The following is a 26,962-nucleotide window of genomic DNA, read 5'->3' as shown; positions in this document are numbered from 1 at the left end:
CATATTTCTGTAAAATGAAAATCAACATAACGTAAATTGATAAATACGTGTTGTGCTCAAATTATATGCTAACCTGCTAACTACTGTTTTAGCATGTTAATGCGCTAGCATGCAAAACCACTCAACAAAAAACCATTATAATGGCAAAAATGGATGGGAAATAATTATTGAAACTATTTAACTTTATATTTAAAAAAAAGAGAAAACAATACAACCGAAATTGACATATACTTTACGTGTAGTGGTCAAATTTTTTGCTAACCTGCTACATACAAAACCACTAAGCAAATGTTCATTAGAATGCTTTTCCCAGAAATAATTTAAACTATTGGACTTCAGTATTTTATGTTTAAAACAAGAAAAAAAGTTAGATAATTGTATGTGGGCTAGAATTACCGACAATACACACACAAAATGTGTTTCCTTAAATGTAGAACAGTGACTCATTCATCATAATCACAACCTGTCTATAATATGACACAATACATGATTCTCGGAAATGAAATGTAATACATCTTGAGACTGGTTACGTTAACAGAGCTGTTTATTTAAATAAACAATTCACATCTAAATCAGCATCAACTCTTTTTTTTTGGGCCCAAACTGGCTTTTTTGGCCAGCAGATGGCAGTAGACAGCGTAAAAAGAAAGAAGGCACGACTATTGGACTTATTGTTTTCATCAGCATCATAATAAATAAGAGCATAAACAAAAACTGTAAATTCCCTTATCATAAAAAAAAAATGCCCAGGGTGTCCAAACATCTCATATTTAAATTTGCATATTGCAGCATACCATGAAACGGCATATTTACAGTGTGCTTTTAAAAGAAATAATCAGCTGCATCTCCTCAGTACTTCAGACCTGTTACCTTCAAAATATCAGAACAAATATCAAATCGTTAAAAATAAAATCCAACATATCAGAGTTCAAGTATTGCCACCATGAGGTAATTAAAACAAAACTGGAAGTTTAAACTAAAACCAAAGTTGACAATTATTTAATTTTTTAAGACTGGATGACTTAGAAGTAAATTGCATTTGCAAGCTGTTAAAAAGCAGAACTTTTAAAATAGGACTGAAAATACAGTTAGGTCCATTTGGCCAGTGACAGGGGTTTATGATGTTGCCTTTATATACAAACACATGGCATTTACTATATAGAAAGAGAAATGATCACCATCTTACTCCAATTTCTTGTAAATACTTGTACATCCATAAAACTGAGATGAAAAGCTTTTTCAGTCAATTGACTACTACCTGGAGATCTTTTGCGAGCAACCGTCACTTGCTGAGTGTTTTTGTCTTCAGTAAGCTCTATTGGGTTGAGATCGGGTGACTTATCTAACCATTGGGCATTCTTTAATTTCCGCTTAAAAAAAAAACACTGAGAAAGCAACTTGGGATCTTTGAAGGCAAATTAATGTCTGGAAGCTAATGTGATCGTATATAAAGGCAACAATTATTATTATTGAAAAAAAAAATACTTGTGGATCGAACTGTTCTAAAATACGGTTGTGATAAAGGGAATTATCACAACGTCAATGCTGTACACACATGGACAAATTGTTACATTGTTAATGAAAGGAAAAAACATAATGAGCACTGAAATGACTTTTCTCATTTAAGTCATCATTAAAAAAAAAAAACTACAGTAATAATAAAATTAGCCGTTGAAAATCAGACTGCTTTTGAATATGCTTCAGCAGAATTATTTATTTAAAAAAAAACTTTTGAGGCAATCACTGTCACCAAGCGTTTTTATTTTATGTTTTAAATTTAATAACTTTCAATGAGATGTCTGTTGACTTCGGACAATGTTTTGTTGTTTTGCATTCTTGCGTGTTTTTATGATATCAACAGCGGTGTCCTCCTCGGATAAAAAAATAAAAATAAAAATCTGTCAATTTTGTCCATGTGTGTACATCATCATTGCATAACATTGTTCAAACTGAACAATGTAATCACAGTGAAGTCAATTAGCTTGCTTTGAAAAGAAAACGGAACCAATCCTTCGTATAATATAAACACAACCTCAAGGATGATGTCATATTTTTTATCGCTATGGCAACGAGCTGCACTGTGTGAAAAGGGGCCTGCTAATTATTGACATTTCAACAAAATATGTGACTTGGTCCGCTTCTTTGACACCGAGGTCAGGCATGTTGTGGTAATGATGGTTATGGAGGCTGTTTGTTGCCACGGCGATTCAGCCCAGCCCCACGTCTAGTGACATCATTACGATAAAGCCCAAGATAGAAGTCCAGGAGGCCAGTTTTCCGTTCCCACTACAGATAACAAGAGCGTCAAGTTGAACATGTTTTGTACCCCTTTTCATCTTGTACGAAACAAATTTTGAAATATGGATGTTTCCATTTCATCAAAGTATAGTCGGATCCTGGTTTTCTCCTGAAACCAGCATCCTCCTCTCTCACCTGACTTGAGCCTCGGGTATGATGTCATCCACCACCACGTAAACCATCGCCCCGGCGGCGAACGCCAACGCGTATGGCAACAGCGGTTCGGCCAACACCACGGCGACGGCACCCAGCATCCCGGCGATGGGCTCCACCATCCCGCTGAGCTGGCCGTACCTGAGATGGAGACCGGCGACGGGTGTCAGGGATCAATGAACGCTCATTTTAGGCGTGGTGATGACGCATGAAGAATGGGTGTGTTTTCACCAGAAGGCTTTCCACGTTGAGACGCCTGAGCCTCGAAGTGGCAAGCTGACTGCAAGGCCTTCTGGGAAATTCTGGATGCCGATACCAACAGCCAAATTCCTGCAGGGATATTAGAAAATTGTCGATCATATTTTTGTTGTTGACTTTTGCTTGCCAGGCAACATACTCAAATGTACTACTGTATGAGTTGACTGAACGAGAACATTTCGAGATTTAGTTATGATGATAATGGAACTGAAACTCAACAATGACCTCACAGAAATAGTTGCAGTATCACGTCTGTCCACTAGATGTCACCAGCACACAATGAGACATTTACAGCAAAAAAAAAACAAAAAAACAAGTGAGTGTCCATCTATCAATTAGTCCTTTTCTATAGCTGGAAGTTTTCCCAACTGGCTTTGGTCAAAAGGCAGGCTAAAACCCATGCAGGACTGGGAACAATTTATTTATTGACATATTGATTTTACATTATAAGAGAACTCTCTGCACACTTCTGTTTCAAAACAAAGATACGATTTTAGCATTTCAGTTGTTTTGAAATGTGGCAAAACTTTATTTACTGTAGAAAACTATAAGGAGCTGTTTACTTGTTTTCATTTAACTTGCAGATGACCTCACGGAACATTTTGTTTAACTCATTAACTCCCAGCCATTTTCACTGAAGCAACCCCCTTCACTCCCGGCTGTTTTACTGGATTTTTACTGATTTTGCAAGGCCCACAGAATAGTGTGTTCGATTGCTATAAAAACATGGAACCTATCAAAAGAAAGATTAGAGTCTCTTCTTTCACCGGGAAAATATATATATTTGTGTCTGTTTCCGTTTTGCAGCAATTAGCATTAGAATATAGCCAAGTTCATCATTATTCACAAACCTGTTCAAAACACTGGGGAAAGAGCTTTTTGCAACATGGCCCTGGTTGATCTCTTATACTCTGCTGGCCGTTTTTGTAATAACTACAGAGGCTGCGTCAAAGCATTCTGTCATAAAATAAATAAATAAAATATATTTATAAAAAAACAAATACATATTTGGGAGCATGGTAATATTTAAAATAGAACGTATTTATACATTTTTGGGAGCAAATTGATGATTAGAATACAAAAAAAAGTCGTTCAATAAATATATGCTGCAAGACATTTCAACAGAATTGAAGTCTGCATTTTTTAAAATAATAATAATAATAATAATTTTCCCAATATTTTCACTTTAACTGAAAATGAATATGCCTCCATATATCAATTAAAAAACAAAAAAACTTGCTCTCCACCCATAAAAGTTATTTTTATTTGCCCAACTTACATTGTGCATGTACAGAGAACAATAAAAAGCAAACACCTCTAAATTTTGACGATGAGGCCTGAACTGACAACAGGTTGTGCATGGACAATACATTTACATACTTTTTCAGCTCAGACTAAAACCAAATGTATTGTTTATAGGCTAGCACAAGACAACACATTTGCCACCAATCATTTTTGGAGCAGACATCATAAAACCAAATCCCTCATAAAAGGCCAAGGATGGAGAATATCTTATCGCAGCTATTGCTGCTGCTGTTTTTCCGCCTTATAAATCTTCAAGATCTCAATCAATCAAGATCTCATCCAGGGTTGGCATCATCCCTCCCCATTAACTGTATATCTTTTTTTTCGTCACGTCATCATCTGCCGTAAAAATTAAGGAGCCAAAACGAATTATGCATTTTGAAATGTAATGAGGTAAAGTAAAAAGTGGTCATAAAAATAAATACAGATACCCGAAAAATCCAGAATCTTCTTTTACCACTACATGCTGAGAGTCAGCGGTAGCTAACGCTAACTAATGCTAACTTTGCACAATTCAAGTGAATTCAGGTTCGGAAGTTCCATTGTAACTGGCTTTACCTGGCACGCTCAAGCGTTGCAGATGAAGTCTTCCCAATGGCCCCGAATCCAACTCCCACGGCTAAGCCCTCTGCAGAAAGAACACCTTGAGTATCTGCAATTTCTATCAATATGGCAGGAGGAATTACTCAAACAAGACAATTACAGGCAGGCAGCGGGAGGGCAACTTACAAATTGAAAAAAATATGCTAATGAGGCTGGAATTATTTACGCCGTGTGCATGGATGGCTAAATCCATGCTCTTGAGCTTACTTATTTGAATAACCCAATTCCCCCAATTGGCTGTCCTTGTGGAAGGAGAACTATTTGTGGCATTTAAAGATCTGAACCTACAAGGCACACTTGAGGCACAGAAAATGAATCATATTCATGACACAAACAGATGATCGATTAGAACGATAATATATGTTAATTCCTGTCATGAAATATAGCAGTGTGACCTGCAGTCAGTTAAGTCACAAGCTTTGTGTGATCATACAATAAAAAACATGCTTTGAAAGTCAGCCAAAAGAGGATTATTAATGCAAATGAGAGTTTTTTTAGAAGCTGCCTTTTAGCGTCTTAGTTAGCGGGACCAATTCCGGAGGGGGAAGGGGTGGGGGTGACATCATGATGCACAATTTACCACAGTGGCAACTAGCAAGAGTTGAATTAGATAAACCATAGTTTCCCAACAAATGGCCGCCACTTTACATATATACAGTAGATAAGGGAGACCGGGGCTTAATGTCACTGGGCTAAGTTGTCACAATGCAATTATTCTCTCCACCAGAGGGCGCAACTATAAAGTGGAATGCTAGTTTTCTTCCTACTGTATATATGGTCAGGAGTTGTGTCCTGTCTGAGAAGAGAATAATTAGCACACTGTGAGCTGAGATGAATGCCAGGTAATCATTTTTGCACAACCCAAAGTAAACTATTTTAACTTTCTATATTTTAAAAGAAGCGCCGGCCATATATAAATTCTAGCAACAATTCATAAGGAGAAATTCAGGCATCTTGTCATGTCTTTGCGCTGTTCTAAGCTAACTCTAAAATAGTGCTAGTATTAGCCAATATTTAGTTAGACTGATGGGGCAACGTGTCTCAGTCATTTTGGGGTTAGTTGTCACATATGCAAAGAATGGGGGTTAGTTGTCACATATGCAAAGAATGGGCCACTGAAAAATGCATCGCTGACAAATCGGTTAATGCCAGAATTTCCTTTGGGATAATAAGTCTGACGAGTAAAGAAACTGGTTTGTCAGGTTTTGTTATTTTTTTTCCTGGTTTTATTACTTGCAAAATCCACTGTAACATATTACCCCATATTATATATATATACAGTATAATACAAAAATTGACCTCAGACTTTAGTCATTCATCTGGTACACATTTTATCTATTAATGATGTACTGAATCCAAGAAAGGTGTGTGAAAAAAACAAGTCCAGTCAAGCAAGTCAAGCCCCGGTCTCCCCTCCACTATAGTAGAATGTTTTTTAGATTTCAGTGGTGTAGAGCTACTCCATCCCACATAGGTGTTGCTAATAAATCTGGGTGCTGGTCAAAATTGTTTTAAACATACTGTATCATATAATATGCTATGTTTGTAGGTGGTAGTGTTTCCACAGTTATCTTGAAAAAGTCACTTAAGTCACTTCACCGATTACTTGCTTTAAAAAGTAACAGTTACTTTCCTGATTACTTGCTTTAAAAAGTAACTTAATTAGATTACAAGTTATAGTTGTAGGTGGCAGTGTTGCCAGTTATCTTGAAAAAGTCACTTAAGTCACTTCACCGATTACTTGCTTTAAAAAGTAACAGTTACTTTACTGATTACTTGGTTTAAAAAGTAACTTAATTAGATTACAAGTTATAGTTGTAGGTGGCAGTGTTGCCACAGTTATCTTGAAAAAGTCACTTAAGTCACTTCACCGATTACTTGCTTTAAAAAGTAACAGTCTTATATACAGGCAGTCTTATATACTTGACATAATTGTTATTCCTGCATGTATAAATAATGTACATTGTTTATAAATATTACAATTAAATTTGGCGACCTCCTGGGATCACAGTCTAGTGTGACTGCGGTCCTTTTTTTTGTTTTGTTTTTTGACATAGTGTTATTGAAGCTACATAGATAACACTGTTGACTGAACAGTGTGTGCAACAAACCTCACTATGTTTGCATTTAAAAACACAAATCTCTCTCTCTTTCATCTCAAAACGATGATGTCACTCAGAAGTCAAAAAGATAATTTGAATACTCCCACAATTCCTTTCACTATGTTCAATGTCAGTGTTCCCCATTCTTACATGTTCTAAAATGTATACTATAGTTATTTGTTTAGTGAGTACTATAGTGCTAGGAATGAGGAGTCCGACTATATTTGATTATTTATTAACCGTGACGTTTTTATAAAATATGTGTGTGAGAGGCACATTGGCTAAGAAGTGTGTGCTACAGCAAAGGAACCATGCTAGAATTATTAATGCAGCACCATTCAGCCTAAAGCCACAGGTGAAAGATGCCATACATAAATGTAGACAAATGAAAGATGAAAGCATCTGTGCACAGGCAAGTTGGGGAGACAGCAGGATCCTCATCTCTGTGCAGCTGCCGATATCCAAGAGCCCAAAGGGCCTCTTTATCATCATCTAACTCCTGTCATTACCTAGGATAACGACACATTGGCTCCACTCCAATCTATTCCCCACTGTCCGTCCAGGCAGACGTAATGAAGTGCCCTTATGGGGGAAAGCACTCTTCACTGAAATGCCACAGGCCCCTGGAAACTCCATTTGCACTTTCACACTAACTTTGACGATACATTAACTTTTGGGACACTCAACTGAACCTGGTTGGATTTTTTACCTCAAGTTAAATGCCCCTGAAGGTGAAACTTGCACGTCTTAAGTCTAACACGAGACATTCTTACATTGTAAGACGTCAGCTGCAGTAAGCATGTTAAGGTGATAGCAATATAATAATTATGATGACCATAGAAAACCACACAGTTTAGCACAATGTAGCAGAGTTGGCTTCGTCCCTTAAAATCATGTTGTCAGACATGACCTGATATCCCTGAGTAGAAATGGCTAAATTGAGAAAATGAGAAGAACAGGCAGTACACAGTATTTATGCAAATTGGAGGCCATTCAGCTTTAAGGAACACGATATGTTGACATTTTGAATTTTACAGGTAAACTTAATAAACTAGTCAGAAAAAAGTATGCATTCCTTGGGAAAAACTAACCTGTGTTTACAATCCCCCAATTCCAGTCCAGGTTGGAACTTCAGGATTTTGTGAACATTGTGAGAACTGACAGGATTTGTTTATATTTTGCAGCAGAATCTTGGTTAAAATGAACTACAATGCAAATTTAAGAGGAATTGTGTCAACACTGTCACATTAAAAGTCTGTATCTCCATAAAGTTTTTTTGTTATTGTGGGATATGATTTTCAATAGACTTCAATAGAATAGCCAAAATCACACATTAATCAACATTGCGATATATTGCCAAATCTATTTTTTGTAACACCCCTAATATATATATATATATATATATATATATATATATATTAGGGGTGTTACAAAAAATATATTATTATATACAAAAAATATATATATATATATAAAAAACAATATATATATATATATATATATATTAGGGCTATATATAAAATAGCCCTAATATATATATATTTTTCTTCTAACACCCCTAATATATATATATATATATATATATATATATATATTTTTTTTTCTTCTATTTTTTCTAACACCCCTAATATATATAAAGACTAGTGCTATAGTACTAATAATACCAGTTGATAACTGAACTGATGCACTAATAAAATAGATAATAATTGAGGTTTTGGGATCATTCGCAAGTCTACTGAGGTGGACATGTTCTCATTCGATTCAGTTCAGATGACATTCCAAGCTGGCCATGAGAAGTGAAACAAAAAAAAAGAAGCAGTTTTCATCCTCAGGCATTAAACTGCACAAACATTTAAATAATTCAGCTTTTTATGTTTCCTTGTTGGTCTTGTGGGTTAATGCAACAGCTTGAAATATTTTCTTTGTGTCACAATTTATGACCCTTTAAGGAATATCGAACAATTATTGTATTAGAGACAAGAAAAATGTCATGGCATACTCTGCTGTATTTGTTGGCTGAATTCCTCCTGAATTGTTCACATTTTCTCAGAAACTAAGCTCTCTACAGGATTCCATAAGTATCTGAATGCATCCAGCCATGGAGTGGCTGCCTATAGTGTTCAATCCCAGGAGGCAGTCTGATTATCCTGTTGCTGACAGCTAATTGGCTCAGCTAAATCTCATTCTTCTCCTGCTCGCTCATTTTTGGTCAATCGTGCCATAATGTGTCGTCAATAAAAGCTACCTCTGTCTCTTTCCTGGATAACAAATTCCATGCAACCAATTAAGTTTTTTTGTTTTTTGCTCATTAAGTCATTTTGAACCATGGGTATTGAGTTGCAGATTCTGGTTGAAGGTAATTTCTGGAATTCAAACCTACTAATCCAACAAGCAATGCAGAGTTGAGCCACTCAAATCTCAAAGACAACCTAATATTTAAACTAGGGGTGTCAGGCGATTTTTAAATTTTATTTTATTGTAACTGACTTCAATAGTGAACTCACGATTAATCGCAAATTTTATCTGTTGTAAATGTACAATAAAAGGTATAATATTTTTTTCCAAGTTTTCATAATCTTGTTAACATAAAATGGGAAAAAAAATAAACAAATAGAAGAAATATAGCTGTGTCATTTAATCATTTTTACAGTAATTTCATAATAATTCATAACATTGAGTTAAAATTAAAAAGATGAATTCTACTGTAAAAAACGAGTGTGATATTGATCTGTGTTGTAATTTTTCTGCCACTAGATGGCATAATTGCATTTGTAAGATGTTGGTGACAACTCAGTGCATTTTTCTTCTCATATTAAGAACGATCTAATTTTTAACATGAAGTAACTTATGTAACCCAGTGAAATTCTGCACATTTACAACTCCAACATGACCTCAGTCTCCACAAATATATGGATTATTCTCAAATTTATTACTGCTAAATTTTGATGTGGGAGCTGGAATTCCCCCAATACAGGCTTTCCATGTAAGGGGCGGTCATTAATCGCGCATTTAAAAAAAAAAATATATATATAGTGGTGTTAAATGAACTTTTAATTGACTCAAAATGTACGCACTAATTTTGACACCCCTAATTTAAACAGATGTTTCTTTTAAGTTAATGTAGAGATTTGAGGAATCAAGACTATTCACAGCTATTGTTATGTGAATGAGTAAAAAGGCATTCATTCATTTAGTTATGATTAATTAATTCTATTTTTTTTTTTAAGATAGCTATCAAATGTATCCTTCTGATGGATTGTAAGGACATTTAGAGCTCATTGTTGCTGCTACGAAACAGCAAACCTCAACGCCTACTGATACTTGTCAACGCGTAGTCCACACTTCCACACCTCGCCTACATTCCGTCTGACGTTTTTTTTTAACAAATCTATGTAGGGAAAGGGGTGAAACAATCTGACAGGAAAAGGGCATATTCTGAATATATAATAACATACAAAAAAAAGGTGATGTCATCATATGACCACCAAGTAGACATGTGCCGCCACATCCTTTTTGCCAACTTGAAGCCACTCAGCAGGATTTGAAAACTTCATTTGCATTAAGAAAAAAGTGACTTCAAAAATTTTTTTTACAACGTGAAGCGTTCCAGTCAATGAATCCGTTAATTAACAGTAGTTATTCTTTTTACATGCACAGCAGTTAAGGAAGATAACATGTGATTTAAAGCATTGACCTTAGGCTATTATCATACTTTTATCCTGGAAAAGATTCCTGAAAAGATTTCCTGGACTAAATATTTTGATACATGAATAAATCAAGAGGATTCAGCTGACATTTTTATTTTCGCAGACTGCTTGTAGTACATGACATCCCTTGTGAACGGGGGAGAAAAGCTGACAATTCACTGCAGTCGTTTTCACGGACCACCATCAAATGTCACTCAAGTTTATGTCGAACCAGCCCCATGTAGATTTGACAACCTCTTTGCCGATCAATGTGCGTTATCATGCAGTGGATGCTCCTGTGCTTCAATAGAAAGAGCAAATCAAAGTGCCTAGCTGAGCTTTTCAGTTTCAATTGCGAGGCCAACATTAAATGCATTGACCACATTGTGGTGAAAAAGCTGAATCAAGATGTTTCTATTTATGTACAGTGAATATAGTATAGTATAAGTAATAATGAGATCAAGAAAAACAATCTTAAAATCTTATTTTTTTTAAAATATTATTTGGATAAATGGAAATATAAATCAATCAATTAAGCAATAATTAAATAAATGTAATTAATAACAATAATAATAATAGTTACATTTAGTAACATTAAATACATATACTCACAAATAATTAAATACATTTAATTTAAATTTAAATTAATTTTAATTTTAAATAGTAGTTGGATCAATTAAATTTAAATTTAAATATAAGTCAATCAAATTAATATAATTTAATTTAAACTTACATTTATTTCTTTTAAATAGTATTTGGATACATTTAATTTAAATTTAAATATAAATCAATCAATCAAGAAATAATTAAATTAACTAAATTAATAATAATAACAATAATACATTTATTATGATTAAATCCATGTACTCACAAATAAATACATTTAATTTAAATTAAATTAATAATAATAATAATAATAATAATAATAATAAATGTATTAATTTAATTTAAATTTACATTTATTTTTTTTAAATAGTATTTGGATACTTTTAAATTACATTTAAATACAACTCAATCAATCAAGCAATAATTCAATAAATTTAATTTAGAATAATACTACTGCTACTAATAATAATAATAACATCAATAATACATATATTAATACATATACTCACAAATAAATACATTTAATTTAAACTTCAAGTATTTATACAAATAGTATTTGAGACAGAAAGTAAAATATAAACAACTGCGCTAGGGTGGTTGCACAAGTTTGCACACCCTCATAGCTGGGATGTGGCTGTAGTAAGAATCAGCATCTTCTTCTTCACACTGAAGGTAAATAGGAGTCAGCACACACCTACCGCAATTTTAAGTCATTTTGACAACTGTGTGATTTTCCACCATGTTCATTTGTATTCATGTAAATATGCTTGGAATTGGTCGAGAAGCCCAGCTTATACGCATATGTTATTATGGCCACATTGTACAGTGACAACTGTACCATTGTCTTTTTTCTTGTACATGAATTGGCCTTTGACATGAAATGATGTTTTTCCTGGAATACTCCCTGGAAACACAGCAACCACACAATGGGTTCTCCTCCTACACAATTTGCATGTGCCTAATTTGGATTTCATCCACATCTTATAATTACATAAATGTTGCCGTGCAGATTGGAAGCACCGGCCAATCAGCAATGATGTGTTATATTTGTAAAAAGGCAGCTTGTGATTGTTTCTATGTGATTAAATCAATGACTGGATAGCGCTAAATTTTGTTTTAATCAAAGTTCTTAGTTTGTAATGCAGCATGTAGAAAGGACATTTAGGGAAATATTCACATCAAAGTTTTTGTCCAAATTGTCTGATGAATTATTCAACAGCCTTCAATAACCGATCCTAACAGCTCGTTCTCACCTGGAATGTTGTGAATAGTGATGGCGAGAATTAGGAGGACGATGCGTCTCCAGCTACTTCCTGTATGGCCGCTCACTTCCAGATGTGTGTTTTCTGTTTCTTGGTCATTTGAGCTACCCCAATGAGATACTCGCTTCCTCGGGAGTTGAAGCCCCTCTTCTGTTTTAAATGGGGAAAAGCAAAAAGAAAACAACTTAACAGAAAAAAAAACAAAAATGTCAAAGGTGAAGAACAAGTTGAAGACAGGGAAGACACCAATGCACAATGTCTCATAAAATGATGTTAGTAGGCTCTGATTCCGTCCATGTTAGGAGGCGGCCATTTTGTCGACTGAAGATGACATCAATGTTGCTAACAACCAATCACAGCTCAGCTTCAGAAAATAGGTGATCTGTGATTGGTCATTGCCCGAGCCCTGAGCAACATTGATGCCATCTTCAGTTCGACAGAAAGTGGCAAAATGGCCGCCCCCTAACATGGATAAAAATGGCTGAATTTTGCTTCATAACTCAAATGTCATGTTTAGACTAATGAGGTTGTCAAGAAATGTTTAAGTAACATTTACAACTCTGACATCAGCTCTCTCTTTAAAAGTATCAGCATATGGCCAATTGCCAAGCTTGTTTTCCCGAGATTCAATGTGCTCCCATGTGAGGTGGTGCTACAGAATGTTGTGCCTGAAACATTTTTAGCTTAAATTATTCATTAAATGATTTTCTCAAAATAAATAATGCATGATAATTAAGATTAGCTACTAGCTATTAGGGCTATTGGTGGTGTAGTCATTAACATAGCAGAGTTTGCAGCTGGCTCAGTGATCAATTCCCTCTCGGTTGCCCTGGCAACCTGGCCTGATGATGTAGGGCAAACCCCATCAGCTGGAATAGGCTACGGTCCCTGTTGGGAAGCCAAAAAAGATAAGCGGTATAGCTAATTGGTGGATGGATAGCTACAAAATGTATACCAATATATGGTACTTCTTGATCTATGGTAAAATATGATCCATAACCCTAATACATGTTCATGGTTTTGAGTGGCAACTCAACTTTATTGTGACATGGGTATGAACGTTAATCAACCAGACAAAAAAGAAAAATAATATAAACTCCTCAGAGAAAGCATAACCCTGACTCTTCACTGAGGCGATGCATTGGCAAGACTGCCATCTGAATCTTAAAAGAAAAAAAGCCCTGAACAAGTAAGTAAGTGCTTTCACTATTTAGCTTTTTGCAATCTGTTAAAACTGAAAGGAAATGCACAGACACGTGTCACTGCTTTTTTTTCTTTTCTGGAGTGTCACTGCTTTTAATAAAACACTTGATATTTCAGCTTTGGTTATGCTGCCCAGACGCACAGCACTCACTTCTTTCGAGATTTAGCCACAAGAGCTCTATGAAACCCGATTTCAGTATGCAATCTCAAAATCTTCGCCCATCCCTAAGGAATAGAAGCCATTTTATTAGCAAATACTGCCAAGCACCTGCCTGTTATAGTAGCAATATGTCATTTTGTATCCCATCTCTTTTCTATTGCGGCCACGGATGTGCATTAGCTCTTAACAAACAATCATGTCTCCCAATGCTGATAGGCTTTTTTTTTCTCCATCAAACCAAAGACAGACCGTTTTAGCCTTATACCTGCAGCTCTCCACCCTATAGCACGAACCCCCCACTGTCTTACAAGTTGTTGCCTGTATGCAATTACCATATCCGTCTTGTTTAGTTCGATACTAATCGTGGCAATAGCAATAGAGCAAAGAACCCTCTCTCTCATCCTGATCAATTTCATGTTAAATTAAAGTGAGTGACAGTACCAACATCAAATTATTCAATCATGATAAAGTTTTTAGCAACATAACCAAGTTAGTGGTTTACAAATGGCAGCATTTCCATTCAAATCTATTTGATGAAACTGTAAATCACAGTATTCTCCTTAGAAAATAACATTTGCATTGTTCATAAAAACAATTAATTGGTTTACATCGGACAGTAATGTGGGAGAGTGTGTAACAAACAGCTCTCTTAAAAATTGCACAATGGGAGTGCCACAAGGCTCCATTCTTGGGCCTTTACTTTTTAGTAGTGCTGGACGATTAACCAAAATTTTATCGTGACGTCGATTTGGGCTTCTCTCGAGCTGTAAAACTTAATGATCAAAGAAAAATGGTTAATGTGCAGAACGCCACAGTGCGTTTACAAATTACCTACATTGTGAAAGTACCCTGAATGCATGTTGCTTGTAGCAAGCCCAGAGGGAATCAATGTGATTCTGCCATCCCTAAGCGGTCTTTTTAGCTGTTTAACTTAAAATATGACATTTGCAAACATTTGTTTTTAGGTTGGAGAATAATGGTCAACATTCATTGCCAGCCCAGTTAAAATCTATAGCCGTCACTGGCATTGACACTCCAGTTGGAGCTAGTTAGTAAAACTAAACACGAATAATACTCAACAAAAATATAAACGTAACACTTTTGTTTTTGCTCCCATTTTTTATGTATAGTATTTTATATTTCATATATTTTATATAATTTGTCTGGGGACTCTGTGGCTTTTTATTGTGGGCAGTGTAAGGCACACCTGTGCACTAATCATGGTATCTAATCAGCATCTTGATATGACACACCTGTGAGGTGGGATCGATTATGTCGGCAAAGAAGAAGTGCTCACTATCAAAGATTTAGAATGGTCTGTGAACAATATTTGAGAGAAATTGTGATATTGTGTATGTGGTCAAAGTTTTAGATCTTTGAGTTCATCTCATAAAAATATGGGAGCAAAAACAAGTGTTGGATTTATATTTTTGTTGAGTGTAATTACAGTGTATATTTAAACACAAAACATGCCTCATTTTAAAAACTGGTGTACAAATGACAAATCCATAAAACACAATTGCATTGCCAAGTCATTTGAGTAACTGCCACATTAAAAATTGCGATGTTAGGTTTAATTGTTTTATTTATTTTTATTATTATTTTACTGTTTTATTTATTTATTTTCACAAGAAGCGTGCCACATATTTCTTTTGGATGATAAACCTAAATGCACAATTATCCCTACTGACACCAGAGGTCACCCAAGGGTACTGAATGAAGCTTCGGGTAGTGAACCATTTTATGACAAAGTGGTTCAAAAAAAGGTTCAGAGCTTCAGAAAGCCTCGTTTTGCCATCACTAGTGACAAGGGCTGAGCTTGACGCGACGAGAATCACAGACTCCCACACGTAACGTTGACATAGACAATGCTACCACACAGACTGGACAGACACAACATACTAAGGCCCCGTCCAGACGGAAGCAAAGCCGGCTTCGTTCCTCAAACAAATCTCGTACACGCAGAAGCATCTCAAGACTTGCGTGTGTCCAAAAGAAGACGCTGAGGACGTTTAACGGCTGTAATGTATGTGCCAAGTCTGGAGTGGCGCTGTAGCGCAGCCACAGGGAGTTAATGGAAAGCGTAGAAGAAGAATCAGCGAAGAAGACTAACCTTTTTTTTCTAACTTTATTGCAATCGACAGAACAAACATGGCTTTGCGTGTATCAAAACAAGTGAGAATGGCGGGTGATTCAAGTACAACACCGCTTGTTGAACGAATTAAGAAACAAAATATTTTGCTGCAAAAGCATAAGCAAGCTAAGGAGGCTGCGCAAAAACTACGACACGGCTATCCACCATTGTTGTTGACAGACTGACGGTTCGCGCGCAGTCACGCGAGAATTGGCGCATTCGTCACCAATCTGCGACAATGCGTCGCCATCGAGCTGCGACCATTACGTCATCACTGGAGGAGTATCCTGCATATGGTGTCCAGACCGACGCGTACCCGCGTGAAATCTTCCTACTCTGGAGCCCGGTTTCAAAAGTGATCGGTTTCAAGCTCCGAAACTGCGCCATCGTGTGGACGAACGGCTTAAACGGTAATACACTTGTGAGGATGCATTGAAACTGGTTTTCGTGTGGACAGGGCCTGAATATACCAACACTAATGGGGAACACAATAGGCTGATTGGTCCCACACACTGGGAGGGGGAGAGACACACAAGTGGACGTGATCAGACATAATCAGACGGATGAACTCAGGAACACATGACAAACACCAATCACAGACAAACATACCCAAAATAAACAAAACCCCAACCCCTGCAAAACCGAAACATGACACCCACAGGTAAAATAAAACTACTCAAAGGCTCAAATTCTTCCCAATTCGTGAAAACGGGTAATTTTAATTCTTCTGTTCTCATTGTGTGTACACCATGGATGCAAGGCACCACACTGCCCCCTAGGAGGCCAAATAATAATCATCCAGCCCTACTTTTTAGTTAATACATTTATTATTGTCAATTTCAGTAAATATATATAGTTTTCCTTTTTACACCAACCTGCCGATTTTGTGCAACCCAGCCATGTCAGGCCATATAGATTGCAACCCAATAAGCCCAGTATCACTCATGTCAAAAGAAAAAAGGGAGAAAAACGACAGCAGCGCTACCAAAATCAGAATAAAAGATGCATTAACTCCAGATTTGTTTTGGCAACTCCCATTCATCCTGTTTAATCAAGCAGTGATCGGTGACATTATCAGCAGCTGTGGAGCTACCAATCATTCCTATGCTGTGGATGGTGCTGATAAAGAGTCTGCCACTCAAAGACGGACACAAAGCGACACGGTCAGATACAGCGAAGCTCGCATATTATTCCAATTAAAAAGGGAATAGACGCCGCAGTCGCCATATGAGTGTGCACGTTTTTACCCTATACACAACTGGCTCCTCTTTGTATTCTGCGATGGTGTGTGGGCAGTAGTGCAACAATAGCGATGGCATTGGCAGGAAACGGGATAATGAGAGGTCTGATTGATTTGCTCTCACCGCCGTCACCGTCGCTATTTTCTGCCGCACTGTTCTGTTGCAGCATGCTTTGTTCGCTTATCGCTCCCTGCCGGTTCAGCAAACAACTTCTTATTGTTTACATGGTCAGTAAGAGAAGAGCGCTATGTCACGTGGGTTATTGGGTTGCATTGTGGGAGGCTTGGAATTTTTAGTTTGTGAAAACGAAGCAAATAATTCCAAAGTGGGGGATTGGACTAGCAAAAGTTAGGTAAAGAAGCTAGTTGGTCTTAGTATGATATTTTCTTGTTTTTAGGGCTATCTGGGAGGAGGCTTTATTTGAGACTAGGGCCCGACCGATATTTGCATGTTTTTTTTAAGCCAATGCCGATACAGATTTTTGCCAGAAAAAAATAGATTAATCTGCCGAGTAATTAAAAATATATATAATGCATAAAATGACTCTCCCTCCCCAATTCAATTTCAATGGGTGTGACTTACGCACAAACTTTCGCTATTAAGGTTCTCTGCGTTGAATGACATAGTCCATATGATCTTATCAAAAAATTGTAAAAGTATACAAGGTTGCTGTATAGATCTATGTGTCAGTAATTAAACCATTCTTACTTGTTTACAACTGCTGTAAAGCATTAACATTTCATACATTTTTATCTTGTGTCTTGGGACTTACTGGGCTAACTTGGGACTTCGGGGATTGTATTTCGTGCCATGTCATGTGGAAATGTGTGGTAAGACAAAAAATAATAAAATATAATCCTTGAATGTTTGCATCCCTGAATTTTGAGAAAAGAAAGCCTTTCGCTCCTTGAAATATCAACCTTAACTATAACTTGAAAAGACAATGACAAAATAAAACAATAAGGAAGTGAAATAAGAATAGAAGAAACTAAAATAATAGCAACTGAAAAAACAGTAAGAACAAATACTGACTGTCCCTATGCGTTTTGGCATCTTGGGGGCAGTGTGGTGCCCGTGCATCCAATGACGTACACACTTAAAGTCAGTACAGAACAAAGTTGCGATTGAAACCCATTAAAATAATTCATTTTTCACACATTGGGAAGAATTTGTGCCTTTGCGTAGTATTATGTCACCTGTGGGTATGTGTTCCCACAGCATTCGTGTGCGGCTATTCGTTATTAAAAGGAAAAACATTCCCGAAGTCGATGCTAACTTCCTGTTAGCATATGAATGGGATCCTCTCTTTGCTTTTAGCATTAGCTTGTTTTGTATTTAAATATACAGTGGATGTAATTCTTAACGTTGTGTGTTTAGTTTTACAGTTAACTCCAACTGGGATGTCAAAGGACGCTTAGGCACAACAGAATAACATATGCTACACACTTGCTAGTTGCTAATGCTACGCAAACAAAATGGTGCATTCAGGGTACTTTCACAGCATCGGAAACTTCGGTTTTCTTCAATAAGGTTTTAAGGGGAAAATAATTGACCATTCGGCCCAATTGGCCGATTGTTTTGGCCCGTGTTTGAAGGCCAATAATCGGCCGAATATAATCGATTAATCATCCGGGCCCTATTTAAGACATCCTGGAAGGACTTCTACTGTATGTCTCACAGCTGGCATGAGAACGTCTCAATGTTCTCCCAGTGAAGCTAGACAAGGTGGCTATGAGTTAGGGAAGGCCAGTCAAGTTCATCAACACCAAACTCCAATTGGATCTTGCTTTTTTCACTGAGGCGCTGTCATGTTGGAACAAGAAACTGTTCCCACAATGGTGCAAGAGTCCAACTGTCCAAACGCCATGGTGAGCTGGAAAAATAAAATATAGGGGGAAACTAATGGGTCCACCCCAGTAACGCTACGGTGAGAAATACGAGAAGAGACAAAAGGAATGGAGATGAGCCAAAGCCTTACAGTTTCTGATCAACTGTCCAAGAGCAAAGCCGCAAAGCCATTGGCAACTACTTATTCGCTCAGAGGCATTAAATATCCACAAATTGAGAGTTGCTTTGGAAAGACAAAGGAGCCCCCTTCTCATGTAAGGATGGGAACCCCAGCTGGGTAAAGTTTGGTCCATGATGTAACTGAAGGCTCATTTGTTCACACTGGTCTCTCTCACTCTTTTTTTTGTTGTTGTCCCAACTGATCTCCATAAATGTACTGTTCTCTATTCATATCTTCACATAGATCCAAACTGATTAAACAACAATTACAAAAAAATTGTTATTAAATGTAAATAGTTATTTGAGCCTCATTTTTAAAGCCAAGAAGATGGAAGTTGGGAGCCATGCAAGAATGATGCTATTACATTAATTATCAATATTTGAATGTATCATTCTGACAGTGTCGTTCCATGTCAAATCACACCAAAAATTTGAAAATCAAACCAAGAAGATTTGGATTTTAATGAAACTCGGTGTGCTTTTTGCTCGTGATAGCACAACACTAAATCTCAAATTTCAGGTCAATCGGAGTAGGGGTTCAAGAGCTACAGTCCACCAAATTTTGATATTTGTAGCCAAGTGTAATAAATTTTGTGAGGCAATAGTGAAAACAGACTGCACTAGTGTTAATTTTATCCGCCATTTTTAATCTCACTTTAAACCCTTATCCCCTTTTTATTTCGTCCATTTTTAGACGACTATAAATCCACCATTGTAGTCTTTTTTTTTAGTCTAAGAAAACAATTTTATTCGTCTAGTTTTAGTCAACAAAAACTGTCAACGTTTTAGTCTAGTTTTAGTCGGGACGATCATTTAACTGCTGTATTTTTTTCGTCAGCAGATTATGCTCAACATTCCGGATCTAAAACTATTTCACGTAAAATTTTCTCTCATCTTTTTGATGAAAAACAACTTCACACACAATTACAGTAGAAGTGGCTACAATGGCTCCATGCTATGAGCTAGTAAATTAGCCAGCATTAGCGGTCGGATTGACATTATTGTTGGAACGTTATAGCCGTTGGATTAATGTTAAATTATGACTGTAATTTACTTATTTTTTCTTTATACCTTTCACCATGAATCCACTTCCTGTCTGTCCCATGTGTTTTCGTCTCGTTTATGTTCATGAACTAAAATGTCCATAGATTTTAGTCCTGCAGTTTTTATCAAGTGAAGTACATTTTTGTCTAGTTTTCATTAGTCGACGGAAATGCATACCGATTTAGTTCCAGTTTTTGTTTATTAATGAGGGTTTTAGTCTAATCTAGTCTAGTTTTAGTCCGGTGAAAAACGTATGTTGACAAAATTATTTTTGTTTAGTTTTGGTTGACGAAATGAACACTAGACTGCCCCCTAGGATGATCGGCAATCGATCACAAGGCAAAAGACAAACATGCCCACCTAGTGACATTAAAGGAGAAAGTGTTTGGCTAATAGGGCACCCTGCTGCTATTGTAGCATTGGATTCATTATGTGAAAGAGGAAAAAGTGAAAAATTCTGTTGTTGACAATAATTGCTTCGCATTAATACCTTCTGGAGTGTTTTATAGCTTTTGCGTAATTAGCCATTTCGGGTAAAAGAGGACCCAATTGAACACCGCAATTAGTCTCTTTCAGTCTCGTCCATCTCCATCAAAGCCACACACCAATTTCAAAGGAAAGTGATGCACTCCAAAAACATGACAGCATGTGTGTTGAAAAGGCTATATTTGGCACCTTTGTATCTTATCATTTAAAAGCATTAATGCCAGCTCATCATTTTCGATAAATTCATAAAATAACATAAAGCTGCCTAGTAACTTGAAAGATATGCACCAAAAGAGTGTTTTTTCTTTGTTTTTTTGCTACTAATTCTGCTAAATTCTATTTCTATCACTAACTGATCTCCTGAGAAATCCATTATTTTTTTTCCAATTGAGAAACAGACTGAAATTGTCTGTAGATCAATAAGATAGTTACTTATTAACTTAACATTTAAAGTGTGTCAATGGTTAACATAAGTATGGACATTATATGTTATTTTATCACCTGTAAGCCATACTGAAGGCTGGAAGTGTACAATATGTGACAACGGAGCCATCAACTTGATGTATGGTAGTGTAAAGTGAATTGTTAAACACCTAGCGACTACCAAACTGGGCCCCAAGTGACACACCAGCTGCTTTTGTGAGAGACAGACAGTGACAAAATGACAAGTATTAGAGGGGAAATAATGGTGCCAGTAAACCACCAATACTTCATGTGCTTATTGACCAATGTTGCCAGGCAACTGTGACCTTGGTAGATGAAACCAAGTTATAGAGTCATACTATACCAGTATACCTTATTTACTTAAACACTAAGACTGAACGATTTATAAAATAATGAAATATCAGACGTTTTTATACATACTGCCAATGTTTTGGCTTTTTAGGTTAGACATAGGCTACTTACAGTCTTTTAAATGTTCACAATTTCACAAAATTCTACATGTCAACTTCCGTGATGCTGGAATGCTGGATGGACTGTAACTACAAAGTGGGCCTGCGAAATAAAATGGGTTCGACACCCCTGCCCATAAGAATGAATACATACATACAAAAAAAATATATATATATATATATATAAATAAATATATATATATATATATATATATATATATATATATATATATATATATATATATAAATAAATAAATAAATAAATAAATAAATATAAATAAATAAATAAATAAATATAAATATATCTAAATATATATATATCTAAATATATATATATATATATATATATATATATATATCTAAATATATATATATATATATATATATATATATATATATATATATATATATATATATATATATATATAGTCAACCCCCCCCCAAATTGCAACATTAGGGATATGAAAATTGCATTTTACCACATTGCAATGACAATTTGAATTTGATCAATTGTTCAGCCCCAATTAAAGACAAGAGCCTGACCGATCTGGACTTTTTAAGGCTGATTTTTGGCAGAAAAAAAAAATGCAGATGATGACCGATTAATCAGCCAATTAATTCAAAAATATATAATATGCATACAATATTTTTCCCCCCACTCTATTGCATTTTAATGGCCGTCAATTATACGCAGTCCCTATTCCCCGCAAATAGTGGGGGTCAACTGTAAATATAATGTTAACCAGATAACGTTTTTTTCCCCCGGTTCCCAGAATGCATTGCGTGGCGCAAATGTAATTATATATATTTACTGACAGGATACAAGGTTATGGAATAGATTTATGTGTAATAAATAATGAGTATTGCTTGTGTACAGCTGCTTTAAACAGTTAGACTGCATAAAGGTAAACCAATCGGCAAACATCGGCCAATTGACGATTATTTTGGCTAATGTTTGAAGGGCCATAATCTGCCAACCAATTAACCTAATCAAGACTCAATAAATCATCAATACATTACAACACAATTGATTTCATTCTTGTTGATCAACAAATTGATCCATGGCTCCATATTTTCAAACTTTCATCATTGGAGATTGAACCACTCCAAAAGCTGAAGAAAAAGTACGGTACACGAAAAGATTTTTATAAAATGTGTGTTTACTCCAGAATGGAGATAAGTGTGAAACAGAGGCAGACACAGTGATATAAATAATACAAAAGGTTAAAGTCTGAGCTTAGTTGTTAGGAGAGTGCTTAATGTTTACCCCTTTGGTCTACCTCTATAGCAGCTCACCATGATCAAACCACCTCCCCGCCGCTGTCATTTCAGGCCTAATAGGAGTCGATTGTTATTGTTATGAACCGATGTGAACCATGACTGCAGGGAGTAGATTTTTTATAGCGTGAATCTAAAACTAACTGAAAACGGAGTCATTATGTTACCTTGATTGAATAAATCAGTTGCAGAGAAAATCAAATGGATTCACAGTGACATCAGTAAACCCTCTTCCTTTGTCTCAAATTTGAAATAAGTGACTGAATGCACTTAGGAAATTGGTGGGGTTCAGTACCTCCAACAAGGTTAAGAACCACAAATACAGATGGGATATAGCTTTATGGTTATGTACTCCGGTTATGTATTTCTGGACTAAAGTCTTAGAAAAACTTTCCGCTATTTTGGACTGTATGATACCTTTATCTCCAAACTTGTGTTTGCTAGGCGACCTAACAACAACTGACTTACCACATAAACAATTTCAATCTACACTTGTAGCCCTTACTATCGCTAAAAAAACAATTCTTGTTAACTGGAAAAATAAACAAACTCTGAATATCGACCAATGGTCTAACCTCCTCATAAATCACATTTTAATGGAAAAAATATCTGCCTCAAATAAAAACCAAATATCAAAATTTATAGAAACATGGTCTACGTATGTAGAATTTTTTAACCTAATTCTGGTTACTTAATTCTGTCTGTTAGCGAGAGCCACCACATCGTGATAACTTACATTGATGTTTCTGCATTTGGCAATTTATTATTATATTATATTATTAGTATGGGATTTTTTTTTAATGGGCTTTAGGTGAACTGATGAATGCACGCACGCACACGCACGCATGCACATGCACATGCTCACCCACATACAAAAAAAAAAAAATATATATATATATATATATATATATGTGTGTATATGTATATATATGTATATATATTTAAAAAAAAAAAAAAAGAGAAAGAAAAAGAAAAAAAACCTTTTTTTTTAAAATTTATTATTATTTTTTTTTTTTTTAAAAGGAGAGCAATGATGATGTCAAATCGAATGAACAATACTGAGCTCTCCTGGGAAAAAACAAAAAAACAAAAAAAACAGATGGGATACAGCTCAATTTGAACTTCAAATACTTTCAAATATGATCGACTTGTGCATGATATGGATGGCAAAATGCATTCAAGCTTTGCTCTGATCAAAACTGGTGCATCATCTCCGACTCTTTTCGAAAAGATGGCTCAAGTGGTTGACAGCAGTTTATGCCCAAGGGCTTGTGCAAAAGGAAGTAAATTCAAGTGTGGAAGATGAATTACGGTCATTCATATTCTGTAAAGTGCCTAGTTCTTTAGTACTTCACTTGATATGCAGACACCGGGACCATATATTCTGCCCAAATGGGAGGGTTAAAATTCTTGGCGCTGCATCTTTGTTCCAACATAAAGTATACCAGAATGGGACAAACTATAAAGTCTGATTAGATAAGAAGCCTGGGCAGGAAAACATTGGCTGCAGCACCAGTGGGATTTTTGATTTGTTAAGTTGTAAAATGTAATTTTCCCCACCGGAAATGATGGAAACACGGATTTAAAGTATTTCCAGGGTCACGCTGTTGGCATCATAGAAGCGTTCAGTGACTTTAACGAAAAGAAAAAAGCTTATAAACCTGAGTCATACAATGACTACTGTAGTTAATTATACCAAGTGAATTAAGTAGGTTATTCATTATTATTTTTATATTTTTAGGACTAAGAGCCTCTAAAATGGGTAGGGGACTTCGGTCCTCGCTGCCAGTTGAAATGTTTTCCTCCACCAACACACCTGGTGATGATCCGGATCGTTAACAGGCTTCTACAGACCTTGCTGACGATCATATGAATCAAGTGTGTTGGAGGAAGAAGACATCTATAAAACAGGCGGCACTTTCTCTAAAAAGAAGAGCAGAAAGTGAATTGATATGAAAAGCCATATAGATGACAATTGTAGGCAACACAAACCACATTCATATACCACACATTTAATAAGGAAATGACCGGATATTTGGTTATTCTTCTGAGATGGCTGGGAAAAAAAAGCTTAGAGTTGAGACAGAAAACCTTTACATCCCTAAAACAACACACACATAGAGTCAGAAGTCAACATGAAATAAGGTCAGACTTACCACCAATCATCTTGAAAATGAAATAAAACCCACAAAGAAGCTTCCAAAATTTAAACAGAGAATTGAACATATGAAATCAAAAGCAGAAACATTAGAAGTGAAGAATACTCTGAAGACGGTAGGGTAAATCATTATGGCAACCTACAATTAACACATGGATGTAAATACTTGTGTATATATATTTGATTACCGATATGTATAATGGTTATGATTTATTCATTTGGTTTTTAAATATGTGACTATTTACAATTCACTTTTCAACAAGTAGGTGCACGCATTCGTTTCATCCTTCCAGCAGAACTAACCTCATTATAGTGTAATTATAGGAAACAGCAATAACTAATTAAAAGTCATCCATAATGAAAACCCACCTCGGGACAATAACCAATAATTCTGCAGAATAAAAATTGTATCTACCGTCTCACATTTACTCGTCTCGCCAACAGTGTGAATGTAGCACACAGATGGGAATCGTTGTTGACACTGTGAGCCCTGAGGGTCTAATGAGCGTTCCTCCTTGTGGCTGTCAGCATACAAAAGCTAGGCCACATTGCTGCAGAACTTTAAAACGCTTGATCCGCTCTGATTTAAATTGTGTTTATGGCAAAGAGAATCATCGGCAGTTGGCTTGATTTTGCAGCGCAGGTGGCGACTCGGTGAGGTGCCTTTGAGCGGGCATTAAGTGGATATTTGCAACAGGCCTGTTGGAACAGTCCGAATCAATTTGGGGATTTAGATGTAGCTGATGCGAAGGGGAGAGTAAAAGAATAGTGAGGAATAGTGGTTTACACCTAAATGTAAATCATTGCCAAAAAAGGCAGTTCACTCATCCAGATTAGGACTTTTTAATACGTAAAAAAGTTGGTTGCTTAAAAGATCATTTAAATTTCAATAATAGTTTTCATTCCTGATGTGCATTACCATGAGTGGATATTAAAATAATAATACATTTAATTTATCAGCGCCTTTCATGACGCTCAAGGACACTTTACAGGGCAGAGTAAATTAATTAATAAAACTAAGACTATTAAAAGCAAATCCAAAAATTAGGGCACAGAAGAAAAAAAATACACAACCATGTTCAAATTTGAAGGCAACATTAATCCTTGAAGCAATAAACAAACAATATCATTTAGAATTTCCTGTCAATTGACATATAAACCAACTGAAATGACCGCCATTCCTAAATCTCCTTTAAATTTCCAATGAAAGCAGTTGGGGCCAAAAATGGTGCCACCAAATCCTGTGCAGTGCGACAAACTGAAAAAATTAGTTTAAAAAAGTTAGTGTAGAGTCCTGCAAACACCACCGACACCCCCTCCCTTGACAAGTTAATTTCTGTCGGGCCTGCCATTCCGGGCACGACGTGGGGAAAAAAAATGGACCGATTTTTCACAAACCAAAGTTGGCCTGCCCCCTTTTGCTGAAAAAAAAATCTGAGAGGAAACACTGGATCAACACTCTAAAAAGAGAACTGTTGAACCTATTTAAGATTAAACAGAGAATTGATGACCAACTTATTAAAACCGCTTCCAGTGGTAACGCACGATTGAATTAAGTTAATCTAAAGTAAATATATTAAGTTTAATTAATTCAGAGTTGATTAAACTTCATATATGTTAATATATGAACGTTAATCCAAAGTCAATACACTAATTTTACTGCCACACATTATCCAAAAAACAACCCCGACAGTGCCAGCCTTCTACCTTATTCCGTTTTTTGGTAATCAAATCACCATTTGAAAATAGGTAATTTGGGTGACAATTAAGCGAAAATTGAAAAGATAAGGAGAAAATGAGCTTTTTGAGACAAGATAAATTTTCTGCACAACAGTGACTTTGACACAAATATTTTTTGTTTAGTGACGCTCAGTGAATTAGATTTAGTGTGACAAAGGCTTTTGTCATTCACGTCATCCTTGAAAACGTTCTATTTCATCAGCTTTGTCATGTTTCATTGTAATTTCATACTACCGCGAGCCCATTGAAAAGAGATACAATGCTGCCATCTGCTGGCCACAGTTAGTGGGTGTTTTTGGTCAAAATGATTGTGCTTGTACTTCACCCAACCTTTTTCAATTTACA

The 26,962-nt window shown here is 36.0% G+C and overlaps 1 protein-coding gene across 2 annotated transcripts in view; it reads right to left on the bottom strand.

Annotated features, from left to right (window-relative positions):
• Positions 1-526: 526 nt before the first annotated feature.
• The window catches only part of slc39a11 (solute carrier family 39, member 11), a 66,819-nt gene continuing 40,383 nt past the window's right edge, over positions 527-26,962 (bottom strand). For both annotated transcript variants that reach the window (XM_077551348.1, XM_077551349.1), the window contains exons 6-10: positions 12,265-12,423; positions 4,573-4,642; positions 2,683-2,781; positions 2,434-2,592; positions 527-2,286 (exon numbers count right to left, since the gene is read on the bottom strand). In XM_077551348.1, coding sequence (XP_077407474.1) covers positions 2,208-2,286; positions 2,434-2,592; positions 2,683-2,781; positions 4,573-4,642; positions 12,265-12,423 — 566 coding nt within the window. In that variant the 3' untranslated portion in view covers positions 527-2,207. The remainder of the gene's footprint in view (positions 2,287-2,433; positions 2,593-2,682; positions 2,782-4,572; positions 4,643-12,264; positions 12,424-26,962) is intronic.

The sequence above is a fragment of the Vanacampus margaritifer genome, chromosome 18, assembly GCF_051991255.1.
Source record: "Vanacampus margaritifer isolate UIUO_Vmar chromosome 18, RoL_Vmar_1.0, whole genome shotgun sequence".
Classification (NCBI taxonomy): Eukaryota; Metazoa; Chordata; class Actinopteri; order Syngnathiformes; family Syngnathidae; genus Vanacampus; species Vanacampus margaritifer.
Note: the sequence above shows the minus strand (reverse complement) of the source record. Positions and strands in the feature narration are given on the sequence as shown.